General features: G+C 40.3%; 1 protein-coding gene across 2 annotated transcripts in view; it reads left to right on the top strand.

The window, feature by feature from the left end:
- ETFA (electron transfer flavoprotein subunit alpha) overlaps positions 1 to 18,691 on the top strand; it is a 70,814-nt gene that overhangs the window by 16,715 nt on the left and 35,408 nt on the right. For both annotated transcript variants that reach the window (XM_073652658.1, XM_073652657.1), the window contains exons 6-8: positions 12,297 to 12,407; positions 16,336 to 16,437; positions 17,323 to 17,391. In XM_073652658.1, the coding sequence (XP_073508759.1) occupies positions 12,297 to 12,407; positions 16,336 to 16,437; positions 17,323 to 17,391 (282 nt within the window). The remainder of the gene's footprint in view (positions 1 to 12,296; positions 12,408 to 16,335; positions 16,438 to 17,322; positions 17,392 to 18,691) is intronic.

Here is an 18,691-nt window from a genome sequence, read left to right as displayed (position 1 = left end):
CTGCCTGTTGGGGTGCTCTGCCTCCTTCCCCCTGGTTGCTGCTGTCCTAGCTCTGCATGTCCTCCTGCCAGGTTGGGTTAGTTACTATATCATCCACCACCTCGTCTTCCACTTCCGCACTCTGGTCCTCCTCCTGACTTTGTGGCAATTGTGTCTCATCATAGTCCACCTCTTGTGACACTTTCCCACTGTCGCCTTCGTGTGACCATGGCTGCTCAAATATTTGGGCATCGCTACATGCGATCTCCTCTTGCCCCGCTTCAAGTGGACCGGGCAAGAGGCCAGAATCTATAAATGGGAAAAGTGAACAGCTCTTCAGAGTATCCAAGTGTGGGATTAGTTGTCTCCGGGCACTCGACATGGTGGGAGGAAGGAGGATCAGGGTGAGGAATATGCGGTCCAGACTCGCAGCTACTGAGACTTGACCGTGTGGAAGATAAGGTGGTGGTGGCTAAGTAACTGGAAGCATTATCTGCTATCCAACCAATAACCTTTTCACACTGCTCTTTGTTCAATAGTGGTGTTCTGCAGTCCCCTATTAATTGGGACAGGAAGGTCGAGCGAGAAGATGTGGGTGTTTGTTGTGGCACCATTTCAGCTTGCCCACGGCCTGGGCCTCTGCATGCACCATCACCATCACATCCAGTTCCCCGTCCCTTGCCCATTTTAAATGGAGGACAATATCTTCCACACTCACTACAAATGACTGAATTTGGAGCGAACATATATGTGATCCATGTGACAGACAAACCACAGTCTTAAATACCTGGCTTGTAGGTAACCATTTTGAACAGCAAACTGGTGTCAATTGCTTCACTGACACAAATTTTTAATGTATGGCAGAAATAGCAGTATTTTCAGTGCAATTATATGTGATCCGTGTGACGGACAAACCACAGTTTTAAATAGCTGTATTTTAGCACTGTAATATGGAAAGGACCTGGCTGTATTCTGCAGTACCAACCAGCAAATGGCGCCGAACAACGGTGTTCTCTGGATTGCTTTTTAAGCAAATAATGAGGATTAAGATCCAAAAAACAATTATTCCTGGCCCCTGAGACCTTGGCATTTTCTAGAAATATCTAACAGCAGCAGCAGACAAAACTTGAATGGAGCCTCTTGTGCTATGTACACTGCAGTCTGCTATATACCCTGCCTGCCTGATATCTCTGTAGATGGATTAGTCTTCAGAAGGACTGTTTGTTGAGATGGATATGTGTCTCTAATATAGTTTGTTACACCTACACTAACTAGAAGCAAACAAATCTCTCCCTAGCTCTGCAGCTCCTCTCCCTACACTGGAGTGACTGTGACGAGCATGGCGGTGCCAGGTCTGATATAGACCTGATGACGCTGTGTGGCCAGCCAGCCAATCACTGTAATGCCACAACCAACATGGCTGCGGCATTATTGTGAGTGGCAGGCAATCCCTGCATCTTCATTGGCTCTGTAAAGAGCTCCAAACCTGCAGGGAGGAGACCCGAGCTCCCGCTGAGCAACCCCGGAAATACTCGGCGAGCGCCAAGCATCTCGAGCAGTGAGATGCTCGGGCGAGCATGCTCGCTCATCACTAGTGCCAAATCCTGCTGAAGAATGAAATTTCCATCTCCAAAAAGCTTGTCGGCAGAGGGAAGCATGAAGTGCTCTAAAAATTTCCTGGTAGATAGCTGCGCTGACTTTGGTCTTGATAAAACACAGTGGACCTACACCAGCAGATGACATGGCTCCCCAAACCATCATTGATTGTGGAAACTTCACACTAGACCTCAAGCAGCTTGGATTGTGTGCCTCTCCACTCTTCCTCCAGACTCTGGGACCTTGATTTCCAAATGAAAATTGAAACTCTGGGACCTTGTGGAGTGTCAACGACTGCCTTCTGAACATCTGTCAAGTCAGCAGTCTTCCACATGATTGTGGAGCTTACTGAAACAGACTAAGGGACCTTTTTAAACGCGTAGGAAGCCTTTGCAGGTGTTTCCTGTTAATTATTTTAATTTACTGAGATAATGACTTTTGTGTTTTCATTGTCTGTAATCCATAATCATCAACATTAACAAAAATAAACACTTGAAATAGATCACTCTGTTTGTAATGACTATAGATAGATAGATAGATAGAGAGAGAGAGTGTTTCACTTTTTGGATTGAAGAACTGAAATAAATTAACTTTTTGATGATATTCTAATTTTGTGAGATGCACCTGTACATAAAGTGCAGCTCAGATTCATCTCCACTAAAAGCCTAGATCCTTAGATCAGGAACTGACATCTTATAGGACATGTTGGGTTTCTACTCATTTGGGTGCGTCGGGAGGCAAACAGGAAGCATGTTCCTTTAAATGTCCATGTCGGTTTATTGCTTCCTAAACCTGGCAGAAAGCAAAAGGTAAACAAACAACCTTTTGTTCAGGCAAAACAAAGTAAAGAGTCCTTAAGGCAAAGTCTCTGGTTAGCCAGTCCTGTGGAAACACAGGCTGGATAGCATTCAGCTCTCTGGCTCAGTCTGGATACAACATCACACAGGAGGCCTTCTCCCTCCAAACACAGACCATGTGCCAAACACCAGGAGTAAAGGGGAGTGGTGGCGCTAATAGGTAGAACTTTGATCTGCTGCAAAGGAGACAACTACCACAGTTGTCTAGTGGGTAAATAACAGCCGAAAAAAAAAAAATAAATAAAATTATATATAAACCTACGCTAGTCTCAAAGTTTGTAACGTATATATGAATAAAAGAGGAGATGTTGGCTGTATAAAATACGAATTTATTTAGAACAATAATAATCGGATAAAAAATATTTTGATAAGAGCAAAGGATAAATAGGATCATCAGGATTTACCTATAACTCTAAGTAAAGTGCGTAGTGCTTCTTAGTTCTGTAGTGGTTGGTTCCACATGGAGATAATATCCAATGAGAGGAAAAAAAAGATAATAAAAGTATTCTAGTGGGTGGCCTAATTGGGGGTGAAATTATAAGAAGATTTTTACCTGAAAATTGGGGTTGGAGGGATATGATAGGTCAGTAGAGGATCAGTTTGAGGGACGATTCTGTTCTAAAAATCAAAGTAGATGTTTAGGATTTAGGTTCTTATTTATCGAATTCATGGCGAGTGTATTTACCTGAATTGATGGTAGAAGGATAGTTTTTGGTCCAGTTTAGTGTTGGAGTTCCCTTGGAGCTGTGGATAGTTGGATTAGCTTTTTTAGGGTCTCTGGTTAAATGATGAATTAGGAATATACCAGACTTCCATGTGGAACCAACCACTACAGAACTAAGAAGCCCTACGCACTTTACTTAGGATCATCAGGATTTGCCTATAACTCTATTTATCTTTTGCTCTTATCAAAATATTTTTTATCCGATTATTATTGTTCTAAATAAATTCGTATTTTATACGGCCAGCATCTCCTCTTTTATTCTTATACGTTACAAACTTTGAGACTAGCGCAGGTTTATATATAATTTTATATATATTTTTCGGCTGTCATGTGCCAAACACCGACCTCCATTTTATAGGTTAACCACACCAAGAGGTGAGGTATGTGGGTAACCAGACCCGCCAATCTCTCATGGCTACCTGTAACCAGGTCCCAGGTGTAACAAACAGTCCTCTTAGTGCTTACGTGCACTAGAGCAACACTCCGGGTTACATTACAGAGGACAGCCATCTCTGTGATACATACCTCCCGTCTACTATGCGTCCGTTAGCCACCTTACAGATATTTCTTAACTTTCCCAAATTCTTATGAAAACATTTACAGCACATCCTGCATTGTAGTACGGTACTCAATTTATTATATATTTTAGGAGTCTGAGTTGGTCCATTTTATTCAGACTCCGACTACACCGAAATGGACACCGACTCCACAGCCCTGAATTGGGAAAAGCCACAAAAAAAACAAAAACCCCAGCGAATACGCCATCTTTTTTCGCAAGTGGCTACACCTACATCTCTAGACATCTGTCACATGGGATCAGTGAAGAGAACACCAAAGGTAGCCTGGCCAATTCTGGTGTCCTCTTTAGAAGGCCAATTAAGCTACATGGGGCTTGGCTGTGAGGAAAGGTCCTATTACAGAATATTAGGCCCTCATGGGGTCTTTCTGAAGGTTTGGTAAAAAAAATGCACAGCAGTAGTCTGCTGAAAGTCATTTTGAGGTACTTTGACCACTTGCTTCCTGTTTCTCCTCTCACAAATGTACAGATACCAGTCCTGCTGATGGGGTGATGCTCTTCTGTTGTTTTGTCAGCCTCTCCTTGTGTAACAGTCCATGTCCTGGGATCTGTTCCAAGTTCCTGATTTTGTTTGTTAAGGCACAGCAGACCTTTGACAATATGTATGGATATGACATCCTGGAGAACCTGGACTACCTGTGCAACCTGAATGGGCTGCAGGTCCCACTTAATACTACCAGTAGTGACGGGAATCTAGCAAAACGCAAAACTAGAGAAGAACTGGTCAGGAAGGATCCTGGTCCCTTTTTGGGGGCCGCTTACCCTTGCCTCTCCATTACGTTCCTTTTGTCATTTTTTATTTGCACCAAAGCAGGCTAAATTGATTGACAATCAATTTTATGCTTCCTAACTGGCCAGATTGATTGACTTGGGATTATACTGTGATGTGCAAATGTTCTCTGAATTTTTTGAGCAGTGTATATGCAAAATTACTTCATTTATGTAGATTCATTCTCTATGTAAACTGTTGAATATTTGCTTTTATAAAGTGTCGAAGAGAAAAATTAAAAATCCATAAATATATCTCCAAAAAGGGACATAACACCCTCACATTGAACATATGGCTTAATTATAACTAGGTAAGTGAGAAAGAGCTGACACTTCAACCTCCCTTGAAGTAGGACCTCACATTGAACATATAGGATTAATTATAACTCAGGAAGTGAGAGCTGCCCCTTTAATCTCCATTAAAGTAGGGACCTCCTGCATTGAGCAATTAATTACAGCAGAGATCTGCTCTGAAAACCAGTCACGAAGACTAGGATTCGGTTATTCAGAGGTGGAGAAGTAAACTTCCAAGGCAAGAGCTTCCTCTATTCAAAGCATTGATTGCAGACCTTTTGGAGCCAGTGGTCAGTGAGGAATGTTGGGGTTTACATCGATCCCGTATTTATAGGAGATATATTATCGGCATCGTGGTGAAGGGACGAACATAGCGCAGTCACTCACATCACCATAAGCCCATACTAGCCCCTCCGAACTTAATATTGATCGGATGGACGATGCTATCCATGCAATGTTTCATCTCTATAGAAAGGTAAAATTGCTATAGTAAACATGACAATATCTACCGCCTGGTACCCCTAGGAGCGAATGGATCTCCTAAAATTGTAACAGACGTAGCACATCCTACAACCTGCCACCATATGAACTCACCAAGGGGAGGTATGAGGACATAACCTTCAGCTAATAAAAATCTGAGTTTGGGGGTCTGTGATTGTTAATTTCTGGAAGATATAGTTCGCTGTGATAGTGTTCCATTTTACCAATCGGAGTGCTTCCCTCCATAAAGATAAGAGCCATTCCTGCAACATCAGGTTTAGTACTTTTCTTTTGTTATCCCTTTTTATTTCCTGTAATTGTATATACCGTATTGTTGTTACCATTTTGTAACATATTTGTTCATTTTTATAAACACTGCCTACCTTTCCAGACTAAATATATAAAATGTAATAGCTCTGTTCCTCTTGGTCTGTAAACCACAGCCGTGAAGCCATACACTACCTGTAACTGGTGTCCAATCGCCCTGTATGGTTCAGGACGAAAATAGGGAAAAAAATGTAATGCGTCAAATAAGGGTCCGTCTTGCAGTCCGACTCAGCTTATCAGCGTGGTGAAGCGGGGTTACAAGATGTGCGACCCTGCAGGGTGATTCTGCGAGTACCATCTCAGGCTGATAGAAAGGGGTGTTCGGCGGTGCGGGGGCTCCGCTAACATTTTGTGAAACCCCGGAGCCCTTGCACGTACATGGTTTCAATGCAGCTGTCTCGAGAGACTAGATTTATGTGCCGAGATCTAAATCTGCACATGCGGCCACTTTCCCGTAGACTGCTGCATTGAAACCATGTAAGTGTGGAGGCTCCGGGCTTTCACAAAATGTATAAAACTAACTTTTTTCTCCCAATTTCGGGGAGAAAATGGGGGTTGCATTTTATAATCCGAATGTAGCAACCCCCATTTTCCCCCCAAAATTGGGAGAAAAAAGTTAGTTTTATAATCCGAAAAATACAGTACGTATATACATATACAGTATTTATCCTACTATAAAATGCACTTTCCCCCGTCCCAAATTTGTGTGTGTGTGTGTGTGTGTGTGGGGGGGGGGGGTTGAGTCTTATAGAGCGACCCTGCCTGCTGGCACCCTGCTCCCCTGCACCTCTAAGTCACCGTAAAAGTGGACTACAAGATGCACCACCATTTTATTTAAAAATGTTTTTTCCTATTTTCCTCCCCAAAATTTGGGGTGCGTCTTATAGTCCGCAAAATACGGTGTGTGTGTGTGTGTGTGTGTGTGTGTGTGTGTGTGTATAATATATTTGTATTCCATGCGGTGGAATTGGAGATGTATATACCATACGCTCACTGTGAGTCCATCACTCATCAGTCATTTGATTAATTGTCCTGACGATTGGAGGCAGTGGAGGTGCGTCTCCCTGACAAACTGGTGGCAGCGGTGGGATCTGTGTGATCTCCCCGGTGTTATCCGTGACATAAAGATTTTAATTCTTTACTACAAAATAACGTTAACCTTATGATGAGTGTGGGTTAAATTATTCTATAACCACATTACTTTACATTAGTGTTTCTGATGCATTGTTGGCTACATGGGTGAAAAGTTTTTTTGAATGGTTTTGGCAATTTTTCTATAAAAAACTCAATTTTTACTAATTTGTTAAAAATAATTGTATTGCCATGTTATAATTTCTTTATCGATGGCCTTTCATCCAGAAATCTAATACTCCCGTTCTGGCTTTACCATAAAGCTACTTTATATATTCAGAGTGATTATCCTAAACTATTCAGCAAATGCATGCCCTCATTATCTCCCTCTTAGATTACTGCAACGTCCTTCTTGAGGGCCTCCCATGTAACACTCTTACACCCCTCCAATCCATTCCCAAATCTGCCTCACAGTTAATCCATTTCCTCCCGTATTATTCTCGCTCTCCTGTCAGTACATCTACTGACCACTCTTTGCCCACCAAATACTTTTTGAAATGACAACAATGACTTGCAAAGCTGTGTATAACCTATCTCCTACTACCTCGCCACAAGTAATCTTCAATCCTCCTTCTTTGCAACTCTTCTCTCCTCCTCACTGAACTGTCTCCAAGACTTCTTCTGAGCTTCTCCCGTACTTTGAACCTCAGTACCCCAACTGGTCTGACTTCCAACAACTTCCTTCCGAATAGCATTTGAAAACCCACCTCTTCAGAAAAGCCTAATACCTGCAGTAGCCCTGCTGCCCCCACACTGACATATGAGTATATGGGAATTAGAGGAACTTCAAAATCAAATAATTATGGTGATTAGGGAATGGTACATGCATAATGTAGTGTTACACCAGGGTATTGTCTTCTCCAGCTTGTGGTGTTGTTGGCCAGTAATATTAATTCAGAAACTGTCATCACCAACGCCAAATGTGAAATTCTATTATTCCATAGAAAAGTGAAAATTAGCTGCAGTGAAAAGGATCGTTGTTGTACTGTTCGCAAGGTTTGACGGATTTCCCTATATCTGCAATGATCATGGTGCACTCTTACAAGTTAATAATTAATAGAATCCTGTGAACCATGTCTGACATGGCGAGAGATAGTGAAGTCGCCCCAGTCATTTCTGATTGGCTACAAAGATTTTAGTGATTTATATTCACCTTTAAGGCTAAGTAGGGAGGGGGCAATGTAGCACATTTCTTAGGGTGCTTATCTTCACGTTCATGGGCCCCAACAGGGATTTGCATCGGAACCTCCTCTTCACACAGCAAAACTGGATTCGGACTTATGTGCTGACGGGGCCATAGAATAGAATAGTGCCGAGTGAGCAAGCACATGCTCTGTTGTGCATCATTTTCGGGCGTATACAACTACTGGAGGTGGACACTCAGCTGCAGTCTACTACTTCTGGGTGTCCGCGTCCAGTAGGCGTACGCGCTCGAAAATGGTGCATGGCAGAGTGCACATTCACTCTGTCTGCATCATTATAGTCTATCTCCCCGTCGGCGCATATACCCAAATCCCGTTTTGCGGGGAGTTTCACACATAAACCCAGACGGGACCACAGAATGGATGCCTGGATGTAGTGTGAAAGCGCCCTTACTCTGGTGTGCAGCAGCTGAAACATGCGCTAAAATTCATTAAGAGGAGCAGGTGTCTTACTGAATTTGGCACATTTTCTTCCAGCGCACCCTTTATCAAGTCTGATGAGCCCATCACCAGTCTTCATAGATCATAGCCTAAGAAGTTTAATCCTACGTTGTCACGTTGTGTAGCATACTATTGTGATTGTGTTCTATAGGAGCCCAGCTCTTTGCTGAGTGAACATAAAGGTGTTTCTCAGCTCGGACAGTGATTACGGCCAGGATTTGCCGTCACATATGGTTGGGGGTATATGTGATGGTTGGTGTCTGAGATCCTCAGCATTCGTGAGAATGAAGGTGACATAGAGCTGGTGTAGCATAACATTACCATTACTGTTTTTCTTTTTCCTAAGCCACCTATAACTGTGCAGGTAACTTTAGCACATAGCCATTCAAGTGAAGGGGCTGACTTTAGTTCTCTGCACAACCTGATGGCTTACAGATGAAATTTAGAGGGATGCAGTGCTGCAGGCTGAACAATGGGGTAATGGTTATATGCTATCATGTTATGACATGAGAAAACTGCTACTAGTGTAATTACCTGATATAAAACAGTGTGCATGTGCCTGTAATGCACATCATATTTAGTGTAATATAAGGTAGTAGTGTCCATTATTACATGTGATCAGTGACTAGCCGATCATATACTCCTGCTTAAATATGACCAGTCATTTCATGCTTGGAAAAATCTATGGTTATCGAATTCGCCCCATCTGTACATCCCCATCACCAAGTAATATCAAGTGCCCTCTCCCCCACATGTCCTGTTAAATATTAATACATCCTGCTGTTCTGAGAGCTCGTCACAACAACATACAATCCGTGTCCTTGGGATGAGAAATCTCCGAGGGAGGACATAACACTGTCCCTGGTGGAAAGCTCTGCGCTGCTTGGTGCAGCTGTCACACAAATGGCAATTGTACCACTCCACAGTGGGCGAGAAGCGGAATCTGTGCTCTGTAATCTCCCTATAAAATTAGTAAAGGTGTCCTCCCTAACTATTCGCTAGAATAAAGGTATGATGTGTGTAATAAATATATGTATATTTATTATTTTACTTTGGAAAAAATAAGTAAAGGTGTTTTCCCTAAGTTTATTAGCACATATATATATATATACATACATACATACATACATACATACATACATACATACATACATACATACATACACACACACACACACACACACACACACACACACACACACACACACACACACATAAATATATATATTATTTTTATGTATATGTACTAATAAAGTTTACTTATTTTATACAAAGTAAATTAATTTTAATAAATATATAATACATATATATTATAGTATATTATCCCATATGGTCCAAAGACAGGAAGAAGCATGGCAAATAGCTTTACTGTTTCATGACAGACCAAAATACTTTGAATCCTGAAGATTATTCCCCGACAGCTTTCCAAATGGCTCTTCTCTGGGGATGAGCAGATGTAGTTGTGCAGCTTGCTATGAACATGGATGGTGTGCAATGCAGTCTCTTCTGTGTTTGGTGAAGATGCCACCAGTCCTTTTAGTAATCCGGGGCTCTAACCTCCGCATCCGCCACCAGCTGTTTGTGCATTGGCAACTTCCTCCTCTGCCAGCTGTGGCTCAGGGTACATGGCTTTTATCAATTTTTTCCAGCTGTGACATTAATGGATGCCGGGTGGATAGAAGCGATACTCCATGCAGTAACCCTCTCTTCCCTCATCCATTGATCTTCATTAGATGGATGCTAAATGGATAGTAAGCAATGTGTGTCTATAGTATTGTTACACTTGATAGGGAATGTATACGTCTCATATACGGTGAAAGACATAATTATTTGATCCCTTGCTGTTTTGTAAGTTTGCCCTCTTACAAAGACATGAATAGTCTATGATTTTAAGGGTAGGTTAATTTTAACATTGAGAGAGAGAATATCCAAAAAAAAATCACATTGTATAAATTAGATAAATTTATTTACATTTTGCAGTGAGAAATAATTTGATACCTCTGGCAAACAACACTTAATACTTGGTGGCAAAACCCTTGTTGCCAAGCACAGAAGTCAGACGTTTTTTGTAGTTGATGATGAGGGTTGCGCACATGTCAGGAGGAATTTTGGTCCACTCCTCTTTGTAGATCATCTCTAAATCATTAAGATTTTGAGGCTGTCACTTGGCAACTTGGAGCTTCAACTCCCTCCATAAGTTTTCTATGGGAATAAGGTCTTGGAGACTGGCTAGGCCACTCCAAGACCTTACTGTGCTTCTTTTTGAGCCACTCCTTTGTTGTCCTGGCTGTATGTTTTGGGTCATTGTCTTGCTGAAAGACCCAGTCACGACCCATTTTTAATGTCCTGGCGGAGGGAAGGAGGTTGTCACTCAGGATTTTACGGTGCATGGAACAGTTGTCTCCTTCTCACCCAGCATCTTACTTATGGTTTTGTAGCCCATTCCAGCTTTGTGCAGGTCTATGATCTTGTCCCTGACATCCTTAGAAAGCCCTTTTGGTCTTGCCCATGTTGTAGAGGTTAGAGTCTGACTGAGTCTGTGGACCAGAGTCTTTTATATAGGTGACTATGTAAGACAGCTGTCTTTAATGCAGGTAACGAGTTGATTAGGAGCCAGAACTCTTAATGGTTTGTAGGGGATCAAATACTTATTTCTCACTGCAAAATGCAAATAAATTTATCTAATTTATACAATGTGATTTTCTTGTTTTTTTTTTTTTTTTTTTTTTTTTTGGATATTCTGTCTCTCAATGTTAAAATTAACCTACCCTTAAAATTATAGACTGTTCATATCTTTGTCAGTGGGCAAACTTACAAAAACATCAAGAGATCAAATAATTTATTTCCTTCACTGTATATAGTGTGATTATATTCTGTAGGTAAGGTTTAAGACCCCTTTCTTTACCTGTTTGGTGGTCCTAAATAAAATACAGTAATATGTAAACACTAGCAGCCCAAGTTCCGAAACAAATACGTTTCGGAAGCTAGAAAAGTGTGCTCTACATAATAAAAACTTACTCAAATTACCAAGGTCTAATCACTTTCAGCATTTTTACACGATAAACAACAAAGTTGTCATAATTAATAAATTAGTAAATGGCATTACGGAAAACAAAAATAAAATTTAGAAGATTACAGAGATGTTTGCCATTTCAAAAAGTGAATTGCCCAGGGCAAATCGTGTGGAAATCTCTCTGTATGCCTTATCATCTTCAACTGATCCTGTTTAAAATCTCTGCCTCAAGAACATTTCTATTCAATGATGTTACAACTAATCGTGTACCATTGCAAAGTCTTCGTTTTGTATTCAAATTTATCAGCAACATAATAATGCTGCCCACCTTAAAGGGAATCTGTCACCCCCTGGGAGATATCAGAGCTCTACTATGGGCATACTCTCTGTGAGTGGCGCTTTGCACATGGCCCGGAAGTCAGGGAGCACACTGCACGTCACAGGGCTCGTCACAGGGCCCTGTGGCGTGCAGGGGAGGGGGGATATGATAATTAAGCATATAGGCGGGGATTTGGGTGAATAATACGCACATAGGCGGGGATTGCTTGGCGTCCCCCAGACACTAAGCCTGTACGAAATAAAATTGATTAAAGCGCTTTTCTCTGCAATCAGACCTCTACTATGGGCCATACAGTTATGTATAGATTTACTTTTCTATACCCTGTATGCCCATAGTAGAGGTCTGATAACTCCAAAGGGGTGACAGATTCCCTTTAAGTCTAAGGCTATGACTCGGCATGCCTGATGGGGTTAAGCTATTTAAAAATTCAATAGGAAAATTGTTCCCTTTCATCGTCATCATCTACAACAACAGAGTCATCGCTCCAACGTCAGCTGATGTTTTTCTCAGACTCGCCTCAACCTGAAGCTCTTTATGTAGTAAGATGTTAATGGTCACATTTTGTAGGAAATGCCTTGTGCACCGTGAAGTGTGAAGAAGCCGTGAAGATGCTCACCGTCAGAGGAACGTCTTTTGAAGTGGCTCCAACCTCAGGGGGCAGTGCAAGTCTAGATAATGGTAAGTAGTTCTGTGCCTAATTCTGTAGGTCATATACATTCTTGAACACTTAAGTTAGAGGGCTATTGCCATCTTCTAATGTCCTAGCCTTTCTTTATTTTAGTGAATAGAGTTGGGCTGTCTTGAGCCATGAGAAATAAAGTGAATTCCCTTACCATCTGAGGAATATCCTTTTAAAATGTAAAGGTTAATAACAACATACTAACCCCTTCCCATCCTGCACTGTACATATAACTTTCCACAACTTGTGCCATTAGCACCAAGTGCCAGCTCATACCCCAACTTTTTAACCTCTTAGATGCTGAGGTCAATAAAAATGTCATTGGAACATTTCAACAGAGGTAGAAGGCCCTCTCTCATCCCATTGGGGCCTCCAAAATCTACTTGTGTGATTCTGATTAGTTTCCATAGCCTAATGTCCCCAGGTCTGCCATCACTGTATTCTTATAAAGCCTATATATTTGGCAGTGCAAACTTTGAGCTCCAGGTTATCACTAGTAAAAATATTTTTTTTTCCTTGTCAAAGGTCTGCATAACTCTTACATCTCACAAGACAAAAAGCAGAAAGCTGAGTAGAATATACTGCTTGTGAGACTTTCTGGTTAAAGGCTATGATCATACTTTTTCCTCATGGATTGTAAGCTTACAAGCTCAACGTTAGACAATGCAATTTGGAAGGAAAGTATCCAGCTTCCGATCATACAAGGTAAAATTATGCTTTAATTCAATAGTTGAAAAACGTGACATATTGTAAATAAAAAGTAAAAGATGACTTGGGCTATGGGGAAAGAAAAAATGGCCCAAGATCACCAAACGCGTTTCGAACGCACACTGGTTTCTTAAACTTGGTTTACAACTGAACTATCTTGGGTGGAATTATAAATGCACACAGTGAAAATTAATTGGGCAAAACGTGAGTGGAAACAGCAAATGCTCTGATAGGCAATGACAAAACCAAATCCGACAATACTGACATTACATTTTTGGAGCTAGAACTTAGGGGCCATCGTGGCCTTCCCATTTCCAGCAATTACCACTTCGGGTAATACTATACAGGTGCATCTCACTAAATTAGAATATCATCAAAAAGTTAATTTATTTCTGTCCTTTAATACAAAAAGTGAAACTCATATATTATATAGACTCATTACAAACAGAGTGATCTATTTCAAGTGTTTATTTCTGTTAATGTTGATGATTATGGCTTACAGTCAATGAAAACCCAAAAGTCATTATCTCAGTAAATTAGAATACTTTATAACAACAGCTTGAAAAATGTTTTTAAAATCCGAAATGTTGGCCTACTGAAATGTATGTTCAGTAAATGCACTCAATACTTGGTCGCGGCTCCTTTTGCATCAATTACTGCATCAATGCAGCATGGCATGGAGGCGATCAGCCTGTGGCACTGCTGAGATGTTATGGAAGCCCAGGTGGCTTTGATAGCAGCCTTCAACTCGTCTGCATTGTTGAGTCTGGTGTCTCTCATCTTCCTCTTGACAATACTCTATGGGGTTAAGGTCAGGCGAGTTTGCTGGCCAATCAAGCACAGTGATACTGTTGTTTTTAAACCAGATATTGGTACTTTTGGCAGTGTGGACAGGTGCCAAGTCCTGCTGGAGAATGAAATTTCCATCTCCAAAAAGCTTGTCGGCAGAGGGAAGCATGAAGTGCTCTAAAATTTCCTGGTAGACGGCTGCGCTGACTTTGGTCTTGATAAAACACAGTGGACCTACACCAGCAGATGACATGGCTCCCCAAACAGTCACTAATTGCTTTAAACTTCACACTAGACCTCAAGCAGCTTGGATTGTGTGCCTCTCCACTCTTCCTCCAGACTCTGGGACCTTGATTTCCAAATGAAAATTGGAACTCGGGGGACCTTGTGGAGTGTGTCAATAACTGCCTTCTGGACATCTGCCTACTGAAACAGACTAAGGGACCCTTTTAAACGCGTAGGAAGCCTTTGCAGTTGTTTTGTTGATTATTGTAATTTACTGAGATAATGATTTTTGCGTTTTCATTGGCTGTAAGCCATAATCATCAACATTAACAGGAATAAACACTTGAAATAGATCACTCTGTTTGTAATGACTATATAATATGCGTTTCACTTTTTGTAATGAAGAACTGAAATAAATTAACTTTTGGATGATATTCTAATTTAGTGAGATGCACCTGTATTACCTGCCCAAAGTTTTCATCCACGACATACTTTTTAGTCTATTTTGGTTGTTGAATTCACCAGAGCCAAAAGACATTGCAGCAATTCTAATTTTTCTGAGGAGTAATCAAAGGTCATTAAACAAAGATAAAAACATAGACATTACCCTTCCTGGTCTTTAAATTGGGCCATAAATATTGTATAATTCAAAATCAAGAATGTATTTAATTAGTACGACCCATATACCTAAAAAAAAAAACAATGATACAAATAAGAATAACTCTAATAAACTGACCTTAATTCTTACGTACAATTTTCACTTCCATTTCTAATATTTTAACCGTAATTTACATATCATAATGGATGATAAAGTTATGGATCCTATTTTGAATATAGGTATTGGAATTGTTTCGCGTAAGGCCTGTACTTTAGGTAACGTTTTGTCTCCCAGTTTGTGTAGGTCACAGATAACCAATTTCCTGGTAAGTTAGAGGACCTCGGTCAGTGTTTTTCAATTGTGGGCAATATCCCTGTAAAACCTGTTTGCACAATCACAAGACACATGTCTTAAAACCAGGATGGTAGTGCAACATTCACAGTCAAGGTTTTTTTAAATTTGTAATTCAGACCATGTTGTCTATTTCCTTGAATGCAGTCATTGCAATTTAAATATATATCGGTTCAACCATCAGAAAAATGAAATCTAGGATCCAAGAACATATTTATGACATTGTTCACACATCAAATCACAACATGTAAAGTGCCCCAACACACTTTGTTACACATCATAGCAGGGATATTTCTAATCTTAGAATTTATGTAATTGAGTCTGTCCCCAAAAACGCCCATGGTGGTGATCGTGAAAAAACTCTTCATACTAGAGAAGCTTATTGGATTTTTTTCTTTGAATACCCCAGCCCCCTCATGGTAAAATCTCAGAAGAGAGACTGTTTCATTTTTAATTCCGTAATATATTTTTCTTTTTTACCCTTTCATTTTTTTATTTCTCCATATATGTTTAATTTTTATTCATTTTGTTTCTTTATTCACACATGTTTTTTGTGGATTATTTCATGTTGTCTGGATTTGTTTTTGTCCTTGTCAATCAGAGCATTTTCTGTTTCCACTCACGTTTCGCCTAATTAATTCTCCATTTCTGCATTTATAGTTCCTCCAAAGATAGTTTCATTGTAAACCAAGTTTAAGAACGAAGTGTGCATTCGAAACTTGTTTGATGATCTTGGGTCCTTTTCTTTTCCTTTCCCCATACCCCCAGTCATCTTTTATTTACAATGTGTTATGTTTTCTAACTATTGAATTAAAGCATGATTGTCCGATTGAAAGCTGGATCCTTTCCTTCCTGTTTACAATAGTCCTCTACCCATCTGGCTCCATTCATCCATATTTACGGGGGACACCGCATAGAAAACAATTACCACCTATCCACAGAACGGATTCTCACTGATCTGGAGAATGGGGGCAGAAGTCCTCTGTAGTAATGAAGTGTCAGTGAGCATCAGCAGTCACTGGTTCATTAACTGTCTATGTCTCCAAAGTTAGCAGAGACTGCTCTGTTACACATGCTAACACTTCATGACCACCAGAGACTTTAGGACCGCTGTTCTCCCGATCGATGTGTTCAGTACAGGACACCATGTTATGAGAATTTCAGCATTAAAAGTACTTGTAGATTATTGGACTGGGAATAAATCCTACCACTTGCAGACTAGAAAAAATACCTGAAAATTGTTTTTAATGTTCTAGTAACTCCCCCTGCACCAATTGGAAAATCTGAGTGGTTACAGCAGAGCTTGACAAAAAGCGATCGTCCGGAGCTGACCAGTGCCAAGGTTGTGGTTTCTGGAGGTAAGTTTACAGAAGATGGTGAGACATATTTGCAAACTTGTTTAGTTGGTGGAATATTTGTTGCCTGGAAACCTCAATTTAATAGATTTTGATTTTGCCATGTGGCAAAGTATAGCAAAATTAGAAAGTGGTTACTGCACACAACCAAAAGAGAGTGAAGTATTATTACTATATCATACAATGTTAGGGGTATTGCTGTGCTTAAAAAAGGCTGATTGGAAACCAAAACATTGTAAGATGAACTCACTCAATCACCTTTTTGTTTATTCTGTTTAATGTCTGACTGAGCTATAGCTATTTGCTAATAGATCTTGTTCACACGCTGCATTTTTATTGTAGAAATGAAACACGCAGCATTTTACAGTAGCAGGAAAGTGAATGAGATTTCTGAAATCTCATGCACATGTTGCTCATTTTTTCCTTGCAGATTTGAACCATCAAAGCATCTTTCAAATCTGCAGCACATGAATTCTTTTAGTGTTTTTTGCAATGTTTTTCACCCATTCAGACCAAATGAATGGGGGGGGGAATGCAAGTAAAATATGCATGTGTTATACACAGTATTTTTTTTCCTGCCAGCACTGTTTCTTGCTGCAGAAAAATCTGCTGCAAATACTCAACGTGTACACTTAGCCTTAGGGATTTCATCTGTGTGTCGGTGTTCAGGACCAAACCCACCAGATATACTGCAAGTGCAGTATAGGGCCTTATAATATGTTGAGTAAATCATTATTGGGTCTTTACTGCAGAGGTGTCTGGCAACCTATACAACGAATGGAGAGGATTTTTAATAAGATGTAAATTGCAAAGTTAAATGTTTTTAGAAGCACTTTACCTAATTATAATTGAGAAAACCCTTTGTGTGCTTTTTATGCTCACTCTTAGGTCGGGGGCTGAAGAATGGAGAGAACTTTAAATTGCTGTATGATCTGGCTGATCAGCTGCATGCTGCTGGTAAGTTGGGTTTTATTTATTTTTATAAAGCTAATATAAGAGTGATTAATCTGACCACTTTATTGTCCAGGTCTGAGGAACTGAAATTGCACATTTTTGGCATTTTAGGAAAATTGCACAAAGCGGTTTTTGAATGTGAAGTGTAAAGCATACATCTCCAGTTGGGTAAAATGCAGTTAATCTTGGACCTCTAAATATTTATTAAAATGATTTTATTTTGTTTTAATCGTGGGGAATACCTTCTAAACTGTGCACTAATATGTCAGTTTCCCCAGCATAGTATTTTTTTTTTTTTATCGAAAAATGTAATCGCGGGGAGCCGATGTTTGTCACGGCACTCGAAAGTCAAATCATGACCTCCGTGTCTGCTTGATTCATTGGCCTGTTTGGCCCTGCCATGAGTGTTCTGCCAGTGTCAAACTGACAGGTAAAATGCATTGCAATACATTTGTATTGCCATGCATTAGACCACTGATCAGATAAATAAAAGTTAAAAAAGAATTGTAAAAAATGTAAATGATCTCCCATCCTCTCTTATTGAACTGGCTTCATAAAAAACCTATATAAATCTGGTATCACTGTAATCGTGCTGACCCGAAGTATATACCACACAAGGAACAGTGTAAAAAATAAATGAGCAATTCTTGAAATGCTGCTGATTTGTTAATTCTGCTTTTTAGAGATTGCAATAAGCCTCAGTTCACATTTATCCTGTACCCACTGAGAATTTACATCAGGGTTTATGTGTAAATCTTTGAAGTATGTGATTCAAACAAAACCCCTAACGGAAGATTTACTATAATGAAGGGAGTCACTTTGGACTCTGTCTAGTCTATGATCTGTCAGTGTCCGTCTTTTTATGCATAAGTGCTGTCGAGCACAGTTGTGTGCACTGCTGAAAAGGACATCACTGAACAGACGCCAGACTGAGTCCAGAATAACTCTGCCTCCCTCATTAAAGTGAATGAAACCATCGGGCTTCCGTCTGAATCACGTATTTCAGAGATTTAAATGGAAACTCTGATGTAAGTGCTCAGCGTAGAGCGCAGGATAAATGTGAACTGAGCCTTAAAGGTGATCCAAAATGTAATCCCATAAATAAAAGCTTTAACTCAACCCACAAAATACAAGTGGGATGCCCAATGGTATAAATTCTGTGAAATACCTGTTGTGTCAATATACTCACTGAAACTCTACATGAATTTACTGAGAGGTGTAGTTTATAAAACAGGGTCACTTATGGGGGTTCTGCTGTTCTGGCACCTTAGGGGCGCTGCCAATGTGACATGGTACCCGCAAA

Source organism: Phyllobates terribilis, unplaced genomic scaffold (assembly GCF_046119375.1).
Source record: "Phyllobates terribilis strain yellow unplaced genomic scaffold, ASM4611937v1 Scaffold_11__3_contigs__length_659146591, whole genome shotgun sequence".
Taxonomy (NCBI): Eukaryota; Metazoa; Chordata; class Amphibia; order Anura; family Dendrobatidae; genus Phyllobates; species Phyllobates terribilis.
The sequence above is the reverse complement of the archived record's forward strand: the minus strand, read 5'-3'. Positions and strand labels throughout refer to the sequence as shown.